This window comes from Rhinatrema bivittatum, chromosome 3 (assembly GCF_901001135.1).
Source record: "Rhinatrema bivittatum chromosome 3, aRhiBiv1.1, whole genome shotgun sequence".
Taxonomy (NCBI): domain Eukaryota; kingdom Metazoa; phylum Chordata; class Amphibia; order Gymnophiona; family Rhinatrematidae; genus Rhinatrema; species Rhinatrema bivittatum.
Window position 1 is genome coordinate 312,333,124 of NC_042617.1, and position 17,440 is coordinate 312,350,563.

Genomic DNA, 17,440 nt, shown 5'->3' on the forward strand with positions numbered 1-17,440 from the left:
TCATATTAATCAATCCATCATACTACCTATCTTTTTTCCCAGGCCCCACTCCAACTCCGGGGAACAGACTCTGCATACCCTAGACTGCAAACGAGCTCTAGCTTTTTATCTAGACCGTACAGTTGCTCACAGGAAGAGCACTCAATTATTTGTCTCTTTTCATCCTAACAAGTTAGGACATCCTGTGGGTAAGCAGGCTCTTTCCTCCTGGTTGGTGGACTGCATTTCTTTTTGCTATCAGCAAGCTGGCATTCCCTTTCAAGACCGTGTGAAAGCACACTCTGTGAGGGCCATGGCGACGTCAGTGGCACACCTTCGATCGGTGCCGCTTCCTGACATCTGCAGGGCTGCAACCTGGAGTTCTCTCCATACCTTTGCAGCCCACTATTGTTTGGACAAAGCTGGAAGACAGGACTCCATCTTCGGCCAATCTGTCTTGCGTAACCTTTTTCCAACGTGATGTACCAACATCCTTCCACCTTCCCGGTAGGGTGCGGATGCCCTTTACCAAATTCCACCCCAGTTGTAGTGCCTGTTGCACGTCGTTGGGTGCATTTGGTGCAAGTCAGGACATCCTCAGCTCGGTACTCACCCATTTGTGAGGACAACCATCCTGCTTGTCCTGTGAGAAAGCAAATGTTGCTTACCTGATGTAACAGGTGTTCTCACAGGACAGCAGGATGTTAGTCCTCACGAAACCCGCCCGCCACCCCGCGGTGTTGGGTTTGTTTTGTTTTTACTTTCTAGGCACTGCCTGTAGCTTTGAAAATCAGACTGAAGGGAGACCCCTGCTGGCTGCAGGGTCAGTGCCTTGCTGGGCATGCCCAGTAGGGGCCAGTCAAAGTTCTGTTTAAACTTTGACAGAAGTTTTCCGTGGTGGGCTCCATCCTCGATGTCACCCATTTGTGAGGACTAACATCCTGCTGTCCTGTGAGAACACCTGTTACATCAGGTAAGCAACATTTGCTATCCCCTTGAAACAAAAAAGACTCATTGAAAGACAGATTGTTGTCAGTCACCTTGCATTCCCCATGCCCTTTGGTCCTGTCATCTTGCAGCATCCCCTGCCCTTCTACTTCCAGGGATCTACAAAAAAGGCTGGACACAAAGGAGAATCTAAAGTTACTCATTTTGGTTTTCTTGGAAACAGTTTGCTGCATTTGATAGCATTATGCACTCTCAGGCTCCCATTCTTATACACACACAGATGCACACCCAGGCTCCAAAAATAAATTAATTTCAGCAGTGTTGAAATGTTTTAATTCCCATGTGTTCCTTGGAGAGCCTGAAAGTCCATTGCAGATGACCGGTTTGCTGCATTGTTCTCTGCTTTTCTGTGATTAGTGGATCTGTCCCATCTTTGCTTTGCAGGTGTGCCTGTGGCTGTTTGAGTTGGCAGCACACGTGCCAGTTTGAACTTCTTCTAAAGCCTGGGAATCATTCCAGCAGTTTTGAATAGTCAGATCCCTCATTATGTTCCATTAACTTTTTTAGACGGGTAACACAAAACCAGGACTGAGCTGACAGGAATCAGAGATCAGGAGGATGCAGCCCAACATTAGTCATGGACTGCATTGTTTTATTTTGTTATCACAGTAAGAGCAGAATAGATGTGAGGTCCTGTTCTTGATGTAAATTTACAGGAGGTGATTTTAAGTTGCAATTGAGAAAGATGAAGAATTTAACAGGCAAACTTGGTGTATGTCTTTCATTTCAGAGTTGTGAAAGCCTGGAAGAATCATGATGAGAAATATCACAAAAGAAAAATCAGATTCTCAGTGTGGTTAGGTCACATCTATCTTGATATAGATTAAAAAATATATCAATTTAAAGCAGCATATCATTGGCCAGATCTAGAAGTTGGTTGTAGTGAAGTGCACCACAGTGCCAGGAGATGCTGGTTTGATTCCTGTTTAGGGCTGGTGTGGTTTGAGTATCAGCCTTTTCTGGCATTAGCGTGGTGCTATGAGTCAGGCTCAAAGTAGACTTTTTCCCTCCAGTGTTCTGCCAGCAAGAGTATTTAAGATACCTAAATGTCATTGAGGGAAAAGAGTGAAGTGTTATAAAGTAGGCAATGTGGGAGAAGAGCGAGCTGTACTCAGATAATTAGCCAGTGGGCACATGAATAGTAACTACAGTGCAAGCACTGGGTATTTGTTTTTCCTCCTCTTTCATCCCTTACTCTGGCATGTATATTTTCTGATTGATTATTGTATACTGTATTCCTCTTCCCTGGCTTTTGTCTATGATTGTATATTTTTTATTTATGCTTCTCAGATCTCCTACAAGCGCCTTCCCACTCGTCATGCACCTTGCTAACGGACAGGCTGTGCCCATCCTTCCAGGTCCTCATGTACAAATGCCATCAGTTATATCGGTAAGGATAATGTTAGAGAGAAAATTAAAATGGGGCTTAAAAACCCTTGTAGGTCTGGCTCAGTGACTGAGCATTACTATTTATGCCATCACATGGGAAACCTAAGCATGATTTCCAGGTCCAGCTTCTGCTCCAAAGGCAGTAGCTTTCATAACCCATAGGAGAGAGGGAGGGATTCACAGCCATTGCATAACACTAACTTCTCCTGAGGCGTACTCATGCTGAGGTTCAGTAGTAACTGCAGGACCCAAAACTGTTGGGCTAGGCAGGGGAGTTGGAATAAAAATGGGGGAAAATTTCATTTGGCTTTGAACAAAGGCATATTGTACCATGTTCCTTCTTTACTTCCATCCCTCCAATTGACTGTAAAACCTAAAGAAATGGGCAGAGCATGTTGGATTAAAATACAAGTCCTTTTAACCCTTGGTTGTGAGTTCAAATAAGCCCACTTAAATAGTGATAATACCATGTGACCTATACAAGAGCCCATGTGGACTTCCGGTGATGACGTCACTCGGAGCGGAGGAGAACATTTGAGCTCCATGGTCCCCCGCGGGTCTTCCCCCCCCCCCCCCCCCCCCCCCCCCGGATTGGGCTAAACTGTTAAATATTGGGTACCTCTTACTTCGGGGGTTTTTTGCTGGTCGATGGACCCCCCCCCCCAAAGTGATTGATGACAGCTCCCGGGGTGGCGGATGCCAGCTGATCGGAGTCGGGCTTAGAGCAGCAGCGGCGCGGCCAAGATGGCGGCCGCCATGAGGTGAGGCCCGTGCGCACAAGATTGATAACTGAGCGGCCCAGTGGCATTTCGTGGAGCAAAACATGGGACTCCCCTCCGGAAGGCTGGCAGCCTCGATACTGTGAGTGATGGGGCAGTGATTTAACGTGACCCGCAGGAGCAGCTGTCAGGCATACAGGACAGCGTGGGTTACCCTGGAAGCCTGAAGTCTGGCCTTGACCGGCCTTAACACCAAAGGTAGTGACTATCTGCAAGTTTAGGCTGTGCTGCTGTATCAGACTGCCCTCTCTAGTTTTACTGTAGTATTTTGCTGACAACCTGGACAATCTCCTCTCAGATATGTCACATTGCATTCTCAGGCCTTGCCGTAGCATTTGGCTGATTATTTGGAGCTCCCTAAGATGTCTCATATTATGCTCTCTGGGTGTGCTGTTACACCCAGAGAATTATTTGGAACGCTGCTTCACAGATATCACCTATTGCACCGACAAGCTGTGCTGTGGCAGTCTGCTGAATATATGGACCTTCCTTTCTTAGATACCTCATACTGTACTCTCTGGTTGCGCTGTTACACCCTGCTGATTATTTGGAACTTTACTTCTCGGATATCACTTCCTGCAATCTCAGGCTTTGCTGTTGCAATCCGCTGAATATATGGACTTGTCTTTCTTAGATGTCTCATCCTGTGCTCCTTGACTGCGCTGTTACACCCTGATGACTATTTGGAGCATTACTTCTCCGATATCACATTCTGCATTTTCCAGTTTTGTTGTTGCAATTTGTTGAATGTATGGACTTTAGTTTCTCCGATGTCTCATGCTGTACTCGCTGGTTGTGCTGCTACCTCCCGCTGAGTAACTGGAACACTCCTGCCTAGATATCTCCTTTTGCATTCTCAATCTTAGCTGCTGCATGGCTGCCCAGGGGGGTCCACCCTTACTGTTTGGAGGAAGGGGCGATGCGCCAGAGGAGCGCGCGGAAGAGTATCGTCTGTCGGTCTCGCATCCCTGCTGCCACAATGGCAGAGGCCCCTACAGGCGCAAAGGTTCTTGACTCGCTGTCTGCGGATGCACTTCTTCAAATCTCTGTGTCACCGCGGCCTTAGACCTTCGTCTCACCAAAATACAGGCTTCTATGGATAACATCAAATCGGCACTGGAAGGCCAGACGAAATGGTTGGATGAGGCGGAACATGTTTTGTCGGATTATGGCGACCGGCTGGGCGAGTCAGAGCGCAGTGTGGAAGCACTACAAGCTACCCAACAAGACCTGCTGGCCAAAATTGAAGATTTAGAAGACAGAAGTCGGAGGAACAACATTCGTATTATCGGGGTGCCAGAGTCAGTCAAAGAAAGTGAGTTGTCCGAATTCGTGGAATCGTGGTTACCGAGACAACTGGGTCTGGAGTTTTCTGTGACGCCAATGATCTGTGAGCGAGTTCACCGAGTTGGAATCTTACGGGATGGTGCGAAGAGACCCAAACCGGTGTTAGCGAAAATACTGAACTGGACACACAAAATGCAGATCATGAGAGCATCTAAGCAGGTGTCTATGGAATTTCAAGGTCATAAGATACTTTTATTCAATGATTTTTCAGCGGCAACGACAGCACAACGAAAGGCCATGTCCCCAGCGTGCACAGAGCTGCATAAGAGAGGCATCAAATTTGGGTTGCTTTATCCAGCTAAGCTGCGAGTATCCCATGATAACAAGGTTCTTATCTTCACGTCTAGAGATGCTGCGGAAAGATTTATAGCTACCTTGCCAGCCACAGGGGAAGAATAGCCGCTGATTGCCGTAGGAAGTTTTCCTGTTTGAGGAGCAAGGAGAGGAGGTCTGAGGATCCTGGTTCTTGTTAAGTTGCTATTTCTAGCCTTGAGGATCGACGAGGTCTGTCACCTGTTCTTATAGTTGCGACATGATCTATTCTGCCTTCGATGTATTGCCCGTGCCCTTGGAGTACAACTGGCATACCAAGGTCCCCTTGTGGCTACATCATGACTCTGAAATGCTGTTACTGTTGCTTGATTTCCTGATAAGTTACGTTGTTGGCTCGGGGGAGGGGGGGCGTGGGGGGCCTAGAGGGGGCCCTTTTCCCTACTGTTTCCAGGAGTAGGGGTGGGGGGGAGTGGCTTTGAGCCTCTTGGGGCAGGTGTTTGTGATATGGGTTATGTGTGTAAGTGAGTTGGTATGACTGTGGTATGATTGGTGTAAATGGTGTGTCTGTGTTGTGAAGTTTGGACTATTGGGAACGGGACAGGGTGGGGAGCCCTGGGAGACATCCCTTTCATTTGGATGTTAAGGCAGTTTTCTGTGGCTATTGGCCCAGTTCCTTATGATCCTGGGGGCTTAGGCTGGGGAGCCCCAGGATTTCTTTTTGTTGCCATGGCAGCTTTGTCGTATTCTATTGGTAATATTTTTTAAGTACATCAGGCTATGGCTAGAGTAAAATGCACATCTCTTAATGTAGATGGTATACACTCCCCTATCAAACGAAAGAAACTCCTTATGACTTTTAAACGTATGGGGTCGCAGGTTGTGTTTCTTCAAGAGACACATCTGTCAGCGAGTGAGCATATCAGACTACAAAGAGAATGGGTGGGGCAATGCTTTTTCTCCTCATATTTGTCCAGAAAACGAGGGATGGCTATACTTATTCACAAACAACTGCCTTTTACATCTGAGTGGGTATGGCATGACCCTGAGGGTCGATATGTCATAGTTCAAGGCTTATGTAATCAGCAAAGAGTGGCTCTGTGTAACGTATATGTGCCTAATGTCTATCAGCATGTGTTCTTTACTCATCTAGTGGGGATCCTTGGCGAACTTTCTGATTGTGCACTTTTGGTCGGAGGGGACTTTAATATGGTAGCCAACAAGTTGGAAGACTGCAAACCTCCTAAATCTGTCGAATCTAATGATAATCATAGGGGCCCTAACTTTCTGTGCCGGGAATTGCGCTTGCTGGACATTTGGAGAACATTGCATCCTGGGGAGCAGGATTATACTTTTTTTTTTTCCCATCCTCATGGGTCTTATTCCAGTTTGGATTATTTTTTTATCTTGGAATTCCTGTTCCCCAGGGTGACGGCCGCTGCCATAGGCACCTTTGCCTTATCGGATCACGCGCCAGTCTCTGTTGCAGTAACATTTGGACGCAATCCAAAGCCCCCCTTTTCTTGGCGCATGTCTCCGGGGTTGTTCTTGGATAAAGAGTTTTCTCGCTACCTTGTAACTTGTTGGGAAGAGTATATGCTCCTCAATAATACTCCAGATATTACACCCCGGGTTCTATGGGAGGCAGGAAAGGCGGTAATGCGGGGACATATTATTGCTTATGTTACTACCCAAAATAGGAAGCACAATGCTGCGATTCTTAAGCTAACCGATGAACTGAAGCAGGCGCAGCTCAGACATATCAGTGCCATGTCAGAATCAAGTAAGCGTGCAGTAGACGAGTTGAGGGAAAATCTGCACATGCTCTTGTTTCAGCGAGCATCCAAGTCTATGCGATATTATAAATATCAATTGTATAGATATGGTAATCGGCCCAGTAAGTTGCTGGCTAACTTGGTTAGGGCGAGGGGCCCTAAATCTTTTATAACCAGTATTAAAGATAGCTCTGGGTCCAGTCAAACTGCCTCGGCAGCAATCACGGAGCGTTTTCTGGAATATTATAGTGGACTCTATGGGAAGAAGGACAGCCATATCCCATCAAGAGAGTTTCTTTTCGGGGCTCCCTTGGCCGCACCTCACTGAGGCGCAGATTTTTTCAGTAAATCTGCCTATAACTGATTCCGAGATTTATGCCATTATACATGGCCTTAAGTTGGGAAAGGCGGCTGGTCCGGATGGCCTTGGACCGGAGTTCTATAAGATTTTGAAATTCTCTGTTTTACCTGCACTGCGACCCTATTATAATAGCTTAGTCCAGGAGAATCCAGTGATACCCCTGGAAAATCAATCCACTATAGTGTTGCTCCCCAAACCTGGGAAGGACTTACAGGACGTGGGCTCGTACAGGCCCATTTCTCTTACCAATGGGGATTTAAAAATATTGGCAGCAGTGCTGGCAGCCAGATTGAGTCTCCTGCTGCCCTCTGTGATACATGGTGACCAAACCGGCTTTATTAAGGGACGCCAAGGCGTTAAAAATGTGAGACACTTGATTGGCTTATTAAATTTCCACTCTAAAACGGAAGCCCTCGTATTGAGTTTGGATGCTGAAAAAGCTTTTGATTCCCTTTCATGGGATTATTTGTTTTGGGCTTTGCAAGCATATGGCATATCGGGCTCCTTTTTATCTTGGCTGCAAGCACTGTATGCTAATCCTAGTGCCAGGTTACTTATCAATGGTACTTTGTCAGAAGCTTTTCCTATTTTATGTGGGGTGCGCCAGGGATGCCCTTTGTCTCCTCTATTATTTGTGTTAGCCCTGGAGCCTCTGGCTATTAAGTTACGCTTGGAGGATAGATTTCAGGGTCTCCGCATAGGTCGTCATCAGATGAAGTTAGCATTGTTCGCTGATGATATCCTGTTGTTCGTGGGGCAACCTCTGGTGAGCATTCCTGTCATTATACAATGTTTTACTGGTTTTCACTCTTTTTCGGGACTGACCATTAATTTTTCTAAATCAGAAGCGCTTGCTCTAGATCCTGATGTGCAAAAATATTGGCCGGGGGGGTTCCTGTGCACATGGGCTCAGAACAAACTGAAATATTTAGGGGTTTGGATCTCTCGAGACCCTTTGGATCTTTATGCTCTGAATATTAAAAGTGTGCTGGTAGACTTGGATGCTCAACTGAAGGCTTGGCGCTCTTTGCCCCTCTCTCTTTTTGGTAGAAGTGCTCTTATTAAGATGGTACTTATGCCTAAACTCCTTTATAAGTTGCATATGTTGCCCTGCTGGCTTACTAGCAAAGATTTAAGGTGGTTGCAGTCTTCCTTTCAAAAATTTCCTTGGGGGGGGGAAAGCGAGGGTACACTATCAGGTGTTGATGTCTCCGAGAGGGGAAGGTGGACTTGGCCTGCCGGCTGTTCGATTATACAATGCGGCTTGCCAACTTAGATTTGTGGGGGAATGGATCCTTGATGAATATGCATATTGTGAAGATGGGCTGGTTATAAGTATGGTTGTACCTTGGTCCCCTATGTACCTGATTCAGGCTAGTCCTGGGGCTTATCGGACCTTAAATATTCCTCTCAGCTTGGTGCAGCCTTGTCGATGGGCCTGGCGGTGGATACGGTCTAGAGGAGGCCTGGAGGGTCTTTCCTCTCTCTTCATGCCCTTAATGGGTAACTTGGACTTTCTTCCAGGCCGAGACAACTATTTTCTTTTTGATGCATGGCTGCAAAAAGGGTTGGCGTTTATTTTTTGCTTCTATGTTACTGACTCGCCAACAGTGCATGACTTTGCGTTTCTGGCCTGTGAATATGATTTACCAGCTAAACATTTCTATGCATACTTACAGACCCGTCACTATCTCCAATCCTTTCACTGGACAGAGGAGTCCTTTCGTCAGGAGTCAACTTTTACGCAGCGTTTTTTTGATGGGGCTTTCAAGTGTAACTCTATTAAAGGATGGTGTGAGTTTGGTAGAAAAAATCGCACTGCGCCGCATGTGGCTTCTTTAGCAAGATACTGGACTGAGGCGTGGACCATGGATATCCCTATTTCTTACCTGCTTTCGTGTTTTAAGCTTATGCCCAAAAGCCTACCAGATCTCTCTCTTCAAGAGCTGCAATTTAAGATTTTGCACCACATTTTTTGCGATGATGTTCGCCGCTGTCGGATGGGACTGTTACCCTCCCCAAAATGTATTAAATGTCATCAAGCGACAGGTACTTTGGCACATAGACTGTTTTTCTGTCTGGTTCTGCAAACCTTCTGGACGAAGGTGCTTGCAGTAGTAGCTCAATGTACTGGCTTCTCTATTGGCTGGACGGGCAAATTGCTTCTTTCAGGTTTAAGAGGCACTCTTCCTTGTTACAAATTATCCTTGGATAAATTTGGTCATACTGCAATATTGCTGGCATGCCGCACGATCTTAGCTGACTGGATAACGCCAGATACGCCGCCCAACTTGCGGGCGTGGTTTGGACAGCTGGCCTTCGCAATGCAAATGGAGTGAATGGCTACCATGGATAGTGAGAGAGAAAGGGATCTGCTATACTAGTCGTGTTGGTCCACTTGTTATGACCTACTGCCATTGGACCTTCAATCTACTTTAACCGCCACCGGTTATCACCCCTCTTGGAAGTGATTTGTTCTGCGTTTATTGTGCATTCCAATAATGTCTGAATTTTGCAAAGGCCTGTGATGTTATGTTACTAATGTGGGATAGTGCTAGCTATGGAGGGGGTGTCTCCCAGGGCAGGGGGGAGGGGTTGTGTAGGTCGCATGTGTGGAATGTTAGCAGTGGTGTGCTTGGGTGATGGGATATGTCTGAAGTCTAATCTGTTTTGTTGGATTGGGAGGAGCACAAAAAGGAGAGTGCACCGGGTGATGTTATAACTGATCTCGCTATAGTGGGGATTATTTTTGCGCTGTCTTATACTGATAATATCTGATTCCCATTGTAATCTCTTCACCTAAGATTGGTGATTGTACCTGTGTTGCTCTCTAATTAAAAAAAAAAAAAAAAAAGGATTTTGAAAAAAAAAACAAAAAAAAACAAGAGCCCATGTGGATCCCAGTGGGCAAGTGCTTACATCATTAAAAAGCTACATCATAGTTGGCTCTTTTGATGGCAGTTTGAGTAAATCAAATAAGTCTGGCGACTTAGTTCCCTGCTTTCTCCAGAGCATTGTTGCTAACATGTTATCAAGGAGAGGGAGAGCTTGCTTACTGATTGCTCTGTAAGTGTTCCAACATGCAGTTCACCAAGAAAAATCAAACTCATTAAAAAAAAAACAAACCAAAAAAAAACCTAATATACATTTTTTTTCTTTATAGCTGGCTAGACCAATGTCCATGGTGCCCAACATTCCTGGTATTCCTGGGCCTCCACTCATCAGCAGTGCTGGTGGGCACATTTCCCCATCTGGCCTTCCCATGCATTCTGAAGCCAAAATGGTGAGTCAATTATCAGATTGAATCCATCTCCTGAGAATTTAGTGTCTGGAGAGTAATCAGTGTGTGGTTTTATTTTACTGTTGATTTATATTCCACCTTTCAGCCACTTCAAAGCAGATTATATTCAGGTACTGGAAGTATAGATAACTGCACAGTGTATCTGCAGTGAATTTTCACTATATAATGTATCTGTGTACACTTAGATACATATGTCTACTGACTCAATTCAACTACATTGAAATGCTCATCAAGTCTTTTAGCACTTACATATAGTGCTATTACACCCTCATAAGGTGACAATCTTTTAGACTGAGTAATTTTCTCTAGTTTTGCATTTTGCTAAATATAGCACGTGTCTGCCCACTAACATCTTCCTACACTATTTCCCCTTCCCCCTGTTCCCAGCCTCTACTCAATTGAATTTATGAAGAAAAATGGCTGCTTGTCAGATTTTTCAGGCATTTGGGGACTCACAAAGAAAGGAACAAGGGTTTTCTTGTTTTAAGTTTTCTTCCTCCTGAAGTATCTCATGTTCTTCATAAAATCTGGTTTGAGAGACTTCTTGTTTTTACAAGTGCTCAGTGACAGCCCATAATCTAGAATCTGACAAGGCTAATCTGTTGCAGCCAGCTCCAGCCTCCAGTGCTTTGTCTTGGATCCTGCTTAATAGAACAATTATGCATTTCCCCTAAGAAACTGTGCCATAAGACTGTTGTATTTCCCACCCTTGCAGAGGCTGAAAGCGACATTGACGCAGCAGGTTCCTTCAGCTCTGAACGGCAGTATGGTGATGGCATCAGCAAGCACGATGGTGACTTCTCGTCCTGATCAAGGCCAAATCCTTATGGTGCATCCTGATGCACCATCCCCAGCACAGCCACAGGTCTGAACCTCCTCCATTCTTTATTGAATACTTTCTGAAGCACTTGTGGAGTGAAAACCCTTGGAGATGTTGGGAGGGGTTGTAGTTTCTCATCCCCTTTACCAGTTATCTTTCCTCTTGTTGAGGTAAATGTGCTTGTGACATCAGTTTAGTTTTCTTGTGGTAGCCTGCTGTTTGCCACATTGTTCAGCCAGTGAAATCTCTGGCATTTCTATATTCCCCCACCTTGACTTCAGGAGACCTGAATTCAGTGTTAAGTAGGTAGAAGATCATCTGAACCATTAGAAAATGTGGGACTAGTGAAATATTAGTTGAGCAAAGCTCTGGAAGAATCTCCCTCAAAATCAGCTGGGAGCAGCCATTTTGACAATCCCAGGTGACTTTGCAGGCACAGGAGCTGATTTGTCCATAGCTACAGTGTTGCAGATGACATTAGAGATGCTTCATCAACCTGTTTGATTAGCTGTCATGTGACATTTATGACTTCAAATCTGTTCTATCCTGTTTAGTTGAACCACAAGCTTTATTTTTATTCAGGTGGTCTGATCTTGTTCCAACGGTGCCTTGGGTGCTGTAGTCTGATAAGGAATTGGTGCTGCAATTGCCATTCAATTGCCAAGAATGCTGTCAAAAAAATATGAACCATCATATGGACACTACTTTTATTTTTAGTAGGAGATTTCATTCTCTTGCATTGGCAATGGTTGTAACATGATGGAGTCTCTAATGGCATCAGGTGGCAGAGCATTAATCCCCCTATAATGTACAGTTTCTCAGTTTTCACCAAAAAGCCTGGAAAAGACCATCCTCAGCTCATGGTGGTGATCCTACACTTCCTTGAAAAGTAGCCCAAAGGCTGAGAAGTTAATTTATATACTCTTGATCTAGTCTGGATTTTAATACACTCCTCTATAAAGTTTTTCCCACCAGTCTGTACCGTAGGATTCTAGTCCTGTATTTCCTCAGGTTGAGACAAACTAAACCCTCCACTTCACTTACAATTGTTTCTTCTCCTGCACTGAGTACTGTGGCTGAGACTTTCCCACTCTCCTCTAGTTGGTTGTTGGTCACTACAGGGAAGATGTTTTTATATGCCGTTCTCAGTCGCAAACATTTGTTTGATCCATATACCAAGTTACCAGACAGTCTGAAGATTTCCCCAGGAGATTAAAGACATTTGAATCTCTGATCCTGCTGTTTATTTGAGCATTTCTGGCCTGAAAGGTTCTGCAGACAGGAGGAAGGAGATAGCTTTAGAAGGCTTATGAGATGGCAAGTGTTTTTATGTAGTTGGTAAATCTCAGCACATTCCTTTAAAGGGATAAAAAGTTCTCATGCACAGTTGAGAAGAGGAGGGATCTCAAAACAAAGATCCTCCCAAAACACTTTAAGCCACTATTACGTATGGTGGCTAAAATAATTGCGCACACATTATGGTGACGTTTCTCTGGCATCTGGATCTATGGCCACAGAAATGATATGTTGGAGAATTTGGCTGGCATAATCATCAGCCAATCTGTCATGCACTTAATGGGTTTGCTATATTTAAAAAATTAGGCTTGGCTCAAACCAAAAGAAAACTGTCTAAAACCTAAAACAAAATATAAAAGGTTGCTTTCCTAGTGTGTAGCAGATGGACTCAGGACCAATGAGTATAGTGTACTCCTGATAGTTGGGAGACTGAGTCGGATTTCAATCAAACGTCAGCCTACATATACCCGTACAGGAAGCTCTGCTCTTCAGTATTTCTCCATCTCCTAAGCAGTTTGGGACTCTACATATGCTTGCACAGCGTTAGAAAATCCAAACCAAAGAAGAAAGAAAAATCTTACCTCTACAAGACGAGCTTCGCTCTCCTGCGGTGTTACCTAAGGGTCCCTCCCCCAGTTGAGAATTCCTGAGGTGATTTCCGAGATCCCTCAGAGGTAAGCCTCGGTCCGGTAGCTGGTTCCTGGCGTGGACTTAGCCCCCAGAGTGGCTAAGAGGCAGTGGGTGCAATACAGAGCACAGTGGTGAAGGTATTTTCCCTCTCCCCCCGCAGCTGGAGAGACCGCCTGGCACGAGACCGGGAAGCGCCGAGACAAGGTAAGGTAGAAAACGTTCTTAAAGTCCTCCGGTCTCTGAGGCTTGGATAGCCACAAAGATCGTCCCTCCGGCATCTGTTCAATTGGATTGAGCAGCTCCTTCCAGGCTAGACCCCAATCTGGTGTGAGGGTCCTCTCATGTGGAGACCCTCCGGGGGGGGGGGGGGGGGCTACCATCTTGCCCATGTGGTCGTTAGCGCCATTTCCCCCTTTGATTGCCGTATTGTCCGCACAACTGAGCCGTGCGCACAGCAGCGAGCCAGGCGCACAAACTACTTGTGCGCACAGCGGCGCGCACATCTACCGACCACGCACAGCGTCGGCGCACCCGGAGCGCACAACTAAGCCTCCCGGTGCGCGCACCTACGTTCCGTCAGGCCTCATGCCATTTCCCAATGCTGCAGGCCGTACAACAACTGATTGACCTAGAATCTAATGCCCCGGAGGCCAGCTTCAAAGGAGGACAGGCCCTAGAAGCCCTATACCCCCTGGGACCCTCAGCCAAAGAACTCCTGGGGTTCCCCAAAGTGAACGCCATGGTCTGCGCAGTCTCAAAGCTCACTACCATTCCAGTCGAAGGAGGAGCTGCACTCAAGGATGCCTAGGACAGACGTCAGGAATCACCTTAAACAGTCATTTGATGTCACAGCTATGTCCCTGCAGATCGCTGCCTGCTGCGCCTTGGTGACATGTGCCTGCTTGTCGCTTTCCAGGGACGCAACCACATCAGTCGAAACATTAGATCCGGCGATATCCTTCCTCACGGATGCAACCTCCGACCTGCTGCGCACCTCAGCCAGGGGCGTCTCATCCATAGTGGCAGCCAGAAGGCAACTCTGGCTCCGAAGTTGGTCAGCCGACACGACTTCCAAGATGAAACTCACGAGAATGCCTTTTAAAGGAGCCCTCCTGTTCAGAAGCGAACTGGAGAAGTTAGTCAACAAATGGGGCGAATCCCCAGTACCTCTGTTACCGGAGGGCAGGAACAAAAGAAACCAACGCCCCTTTCCCCGAAGATCCAAGGACAGAGGATCCCAGTGTTTTAGACCGTACAAAAACACATACCAAGCACCTCACCCCACAGGCAGGGGCCAGTCCTTTCGGAACAGACACAAGAGGGAAGCCGGCTCAGGTTCAGGCCCCAGCCACACCCCACAATGAGAATCAACAGACCCATCCACGGGAAGAAGCCATAGGGCAGGCTTGCCCTATTCTACCAAAGATGGGTTGAGATAACGTCTGACAAGTGGGTTCTAGCCATCATTCGAGATGGATACTACCTGGACTTCCACAGTATCCGTCCAGACAAATTTGTGAAATCACCATGCCACTCCCTCTCCGAGGACGGCAGTGGAAACCACACTGACAAAACTACTCGCCCTAAAGGCAATAACACTGGTGCCCACGCACCAACAAAAATACTGGGCACTATTCCATCTATTTTATCTCCCCAAGAAAGAGGGAACGTTCTGGCCCATCCTGGACCTCAAGTCCGTCAATCGCTTCCTGAGGGGGTACCACACTTCCGCATGGAAACCCTACACTTGGTCATAAGGGCAGTACAGCCGGCAGAATTTCTGACCTCTCTGGAGCTGTCAGAAGCCTATCTTCACATCCCGGTTCATCACGACCATCAGCGCTTCCTACACTTCGCGATACTGGACCATCACTACCAGTTCCGGGCGCTACCCTTCGGACTAGCTACTGCCCCTCGGACATTCACCAAAATCATGGTTGTAGTGGCGGCGACACTGAGGAAAGAAGGAATCCTCGAACATCCATATCTGGATGATTGGCTGATCACCAGGCGACCACCAGAGTCAAGAATCTACTGCAGAACCTCGGGAGGGCCGTCAACACAACCAAGAGCTGCCTGCAGCCCTCCCAATCACTAGAATACCTGGGAGTCCAGCTCGACACCAGACAAGACAAGGTCGTTCTTCCCCCTACAAGGAGAAGGAAACTGATGGACCAGTTGAGAAAACTGTTGGCCTGTTTTCACCCCAAGGTATGGGACTACCTCCAAGTCCTCTGCCTCATGACATCAACACCAGAAGTCATCCCATGGGCAAGGGCCCACATGTGACCACTACAATGTTCCCTACTTTCGCGATGGAACCCGATGTCCCAGAACTACTCAGTTTGCCTCCAGTTACCGGCAGAGGTGCAGACCCAGCTCCAATGGTGGCTACAAGAAGACCATCTGAGCAAGGTAGTAAGGCTATCCCCACCAACCTGGGTCTTGCTCACCACGGATGCGAGCCTACTAGGGTGGGGAGCCCACTGCCAGGAACTGACTGCCCAGAGGCAATAGGACAAGGAAGAGTCGGGATGGAAAATCAACTGACTGGAAGCCTGGGCAGTCAGACTAGCCTGCCTTCGATTCAGTCACAGACTCTGGGGCGAATCTGTCAGTCATGTCTGACAACGCCACAACAGTTGCCTACATCAACCACCAGGGAGGAACCAGAAGCCAACAGATGTTCCTGGAAATAGACCCCCTAATGCCGTGGGTGGAAGCAAACTTACAAGGGATCTCAGCTGCCCACGTCGCAGGGAAAAGACAACATTACTGCGGATTACCTCGGCAGAGAGTCTAGACCCAGGGGAATGAATGCTGTCGACCACAGCCTTCCATTTGATAGTAAACCGCTGGGGAACACCAACCATGGATCTTCTGGCAACCAGGTCCAACGCCCAAGTTCTTCAGCCGCAGACGAGAATCACAATCCCAGGGAATCGACGCCCTCGTCCAGATCTGGCCACAGGAAGACCTGCTGTACGCTTCCCCCCATGGCCACTACTGGGCGGGATCCATCCGCAAGATAGAACACCACAGGGGGCTAGTACTTCTAGTGGCCCCGGACTGGCCAAGAAGGCCATGGTATGCAGACATGTGAAGACTTCTAGCGGGGAACCCTCTGTGTCTACCCCCACACAGGAACCTGCTCCAGCAAGGACTGATCCTCCATGAAGACCCAACTCTATTCTCTCTTATGGTCTGGCCATTGAGAGGACTCGCCTGAAGAAGAGCGGATACTCGGGGGCAGTGATGGACACCTTGCTCCGAGCACGCAAGTTTTCCACGTCTCTAACTTGCATATGAATATGGAGAATATTCGAAGCCTGGTGTGAGGACCACGACATCCTTCCGCGGACAGTCAAAATCCCCATGATCCTGGAATTTCTGCAGGACGGCTTAAAAAAGGGGTTGTCTCTCAACTCCATCAAGTTACAGGTGGCCGCACTGGCCTGCTTCAGAGCCAAAGTGGACGGCATCAGTCTACCCATCCCATCCAGACGTTTCTAGTTTCCTGAGAGTGATCAAGCAAATCCAACCACCACTAACGTGGCCAGGGCCCCTATGGAATCTCAATCTAGTACTAGACTTCCTGGCAGGAGCTTCCTTCAGACCTACACGCAGTCTGTCACTACTGCTCCTGACCTTGAAGACTGCATTCCTAGTGGCAATATGTTCAGCCTGTCGCATCTCCGAACTTAAAGCACTATCCTGTCGGGAACCGTTCCTTAGATTCACACCGGGATCCATACAGCTCCGCACTGTCCCCTCCTTCCTTCCAAAGGTGGTTTCTCATTTCCATCTAAACCAAACCATCTCGCTGCCATCTCCAGACGAGCATAAGGACTCTGAAGACTCACGCCTTCTTCACCATCTTAACGTTGGCAGACTCCTAGTCCGATACCTGGGAAGATCGGAATCCGTACGAAAGACGGACCACCTATTCGTCCTTCACAGCGGGAAGAAACAAGGAGAAGCGGCCTCGCGGGCAACCATAGCCCGCTGGATCAGAGAAGTAATCAAGGCAGCCTACGTAGAGGCAGGAAAGCCTCCACCTCTACAAATCAAGGCCCATTCCACAAGGGCCCAGGCAGTATCCTGGGCAGAAATCAAGATGCTGTCACCCGCCGAGATCTGTCGGGCGGCAACGGTTCTACCGCCTGGATGTTCAGGCCCGGGAGGACACAGCATTTGCAAGGGCAGTACTAAGTGGGCCACGGGCAGCCTCCCACCCAGTTCAGGAGTAGCTTTTGAACATCTCATTGGTCCTGAATCCATCTGCTACACGCTAGGAAATGGAGAAATTACTTACCTGATAATTTCGTTTTCCTTAGTGTAGACAGATGGACTCAGCATCCCACCCACGGTTGCCCCAAATCCGGAAACCTCGAATCCCCGAGAGCAAGACAAGCCCGGGTAAACCAGGCTTTACCTCTAGTTTAAGACACCCATAGTTGCCGGGTGTCGACGTTTTCAGTTGAG

At 47.4% G+C, this 17,440-nt stretch overlaps 1 protein-coding gene across 17 annotated transcripts in view; it reads left to right on the forward strand.

The window, feature by feature from the left end:
- The window catches only part of LOC115087704 (cyclic AMP-dependent transcription factor ATF-7), a 624,371-nt gene that overhangs the window by 353,992 nt on the left and 252,939 nt on the right, over nucleotides 1-17,440 (forward strand). For all 17 annotated transcript variants that reach the window (XR_003855588.1, XR_003855586.1, XR_003855591.1 and 14 more), the window contains 3 exons: nucleotides 2,278-2,377; nucleotides 10,072-10,191; nucleotides 10,925-11,074. Coding sequence is in view for 2 of the 17 variants with exons in the window: in XM_029595199.1 (XP_029451059.1) it covers nucleotides 2,278-2,377; nucleotides 10,072-10,191; nucleotides 10,925-11,074 (370 nt within the window). In the remaining 15 variants the exon portion in view is untranslated. The remainder of the gene's footprint in view (nucleotides 1-2,277; nucleotides 2,378-10,071; nucleotides 10,192-10,924; nucleotides 11,075-17,440) is intronic.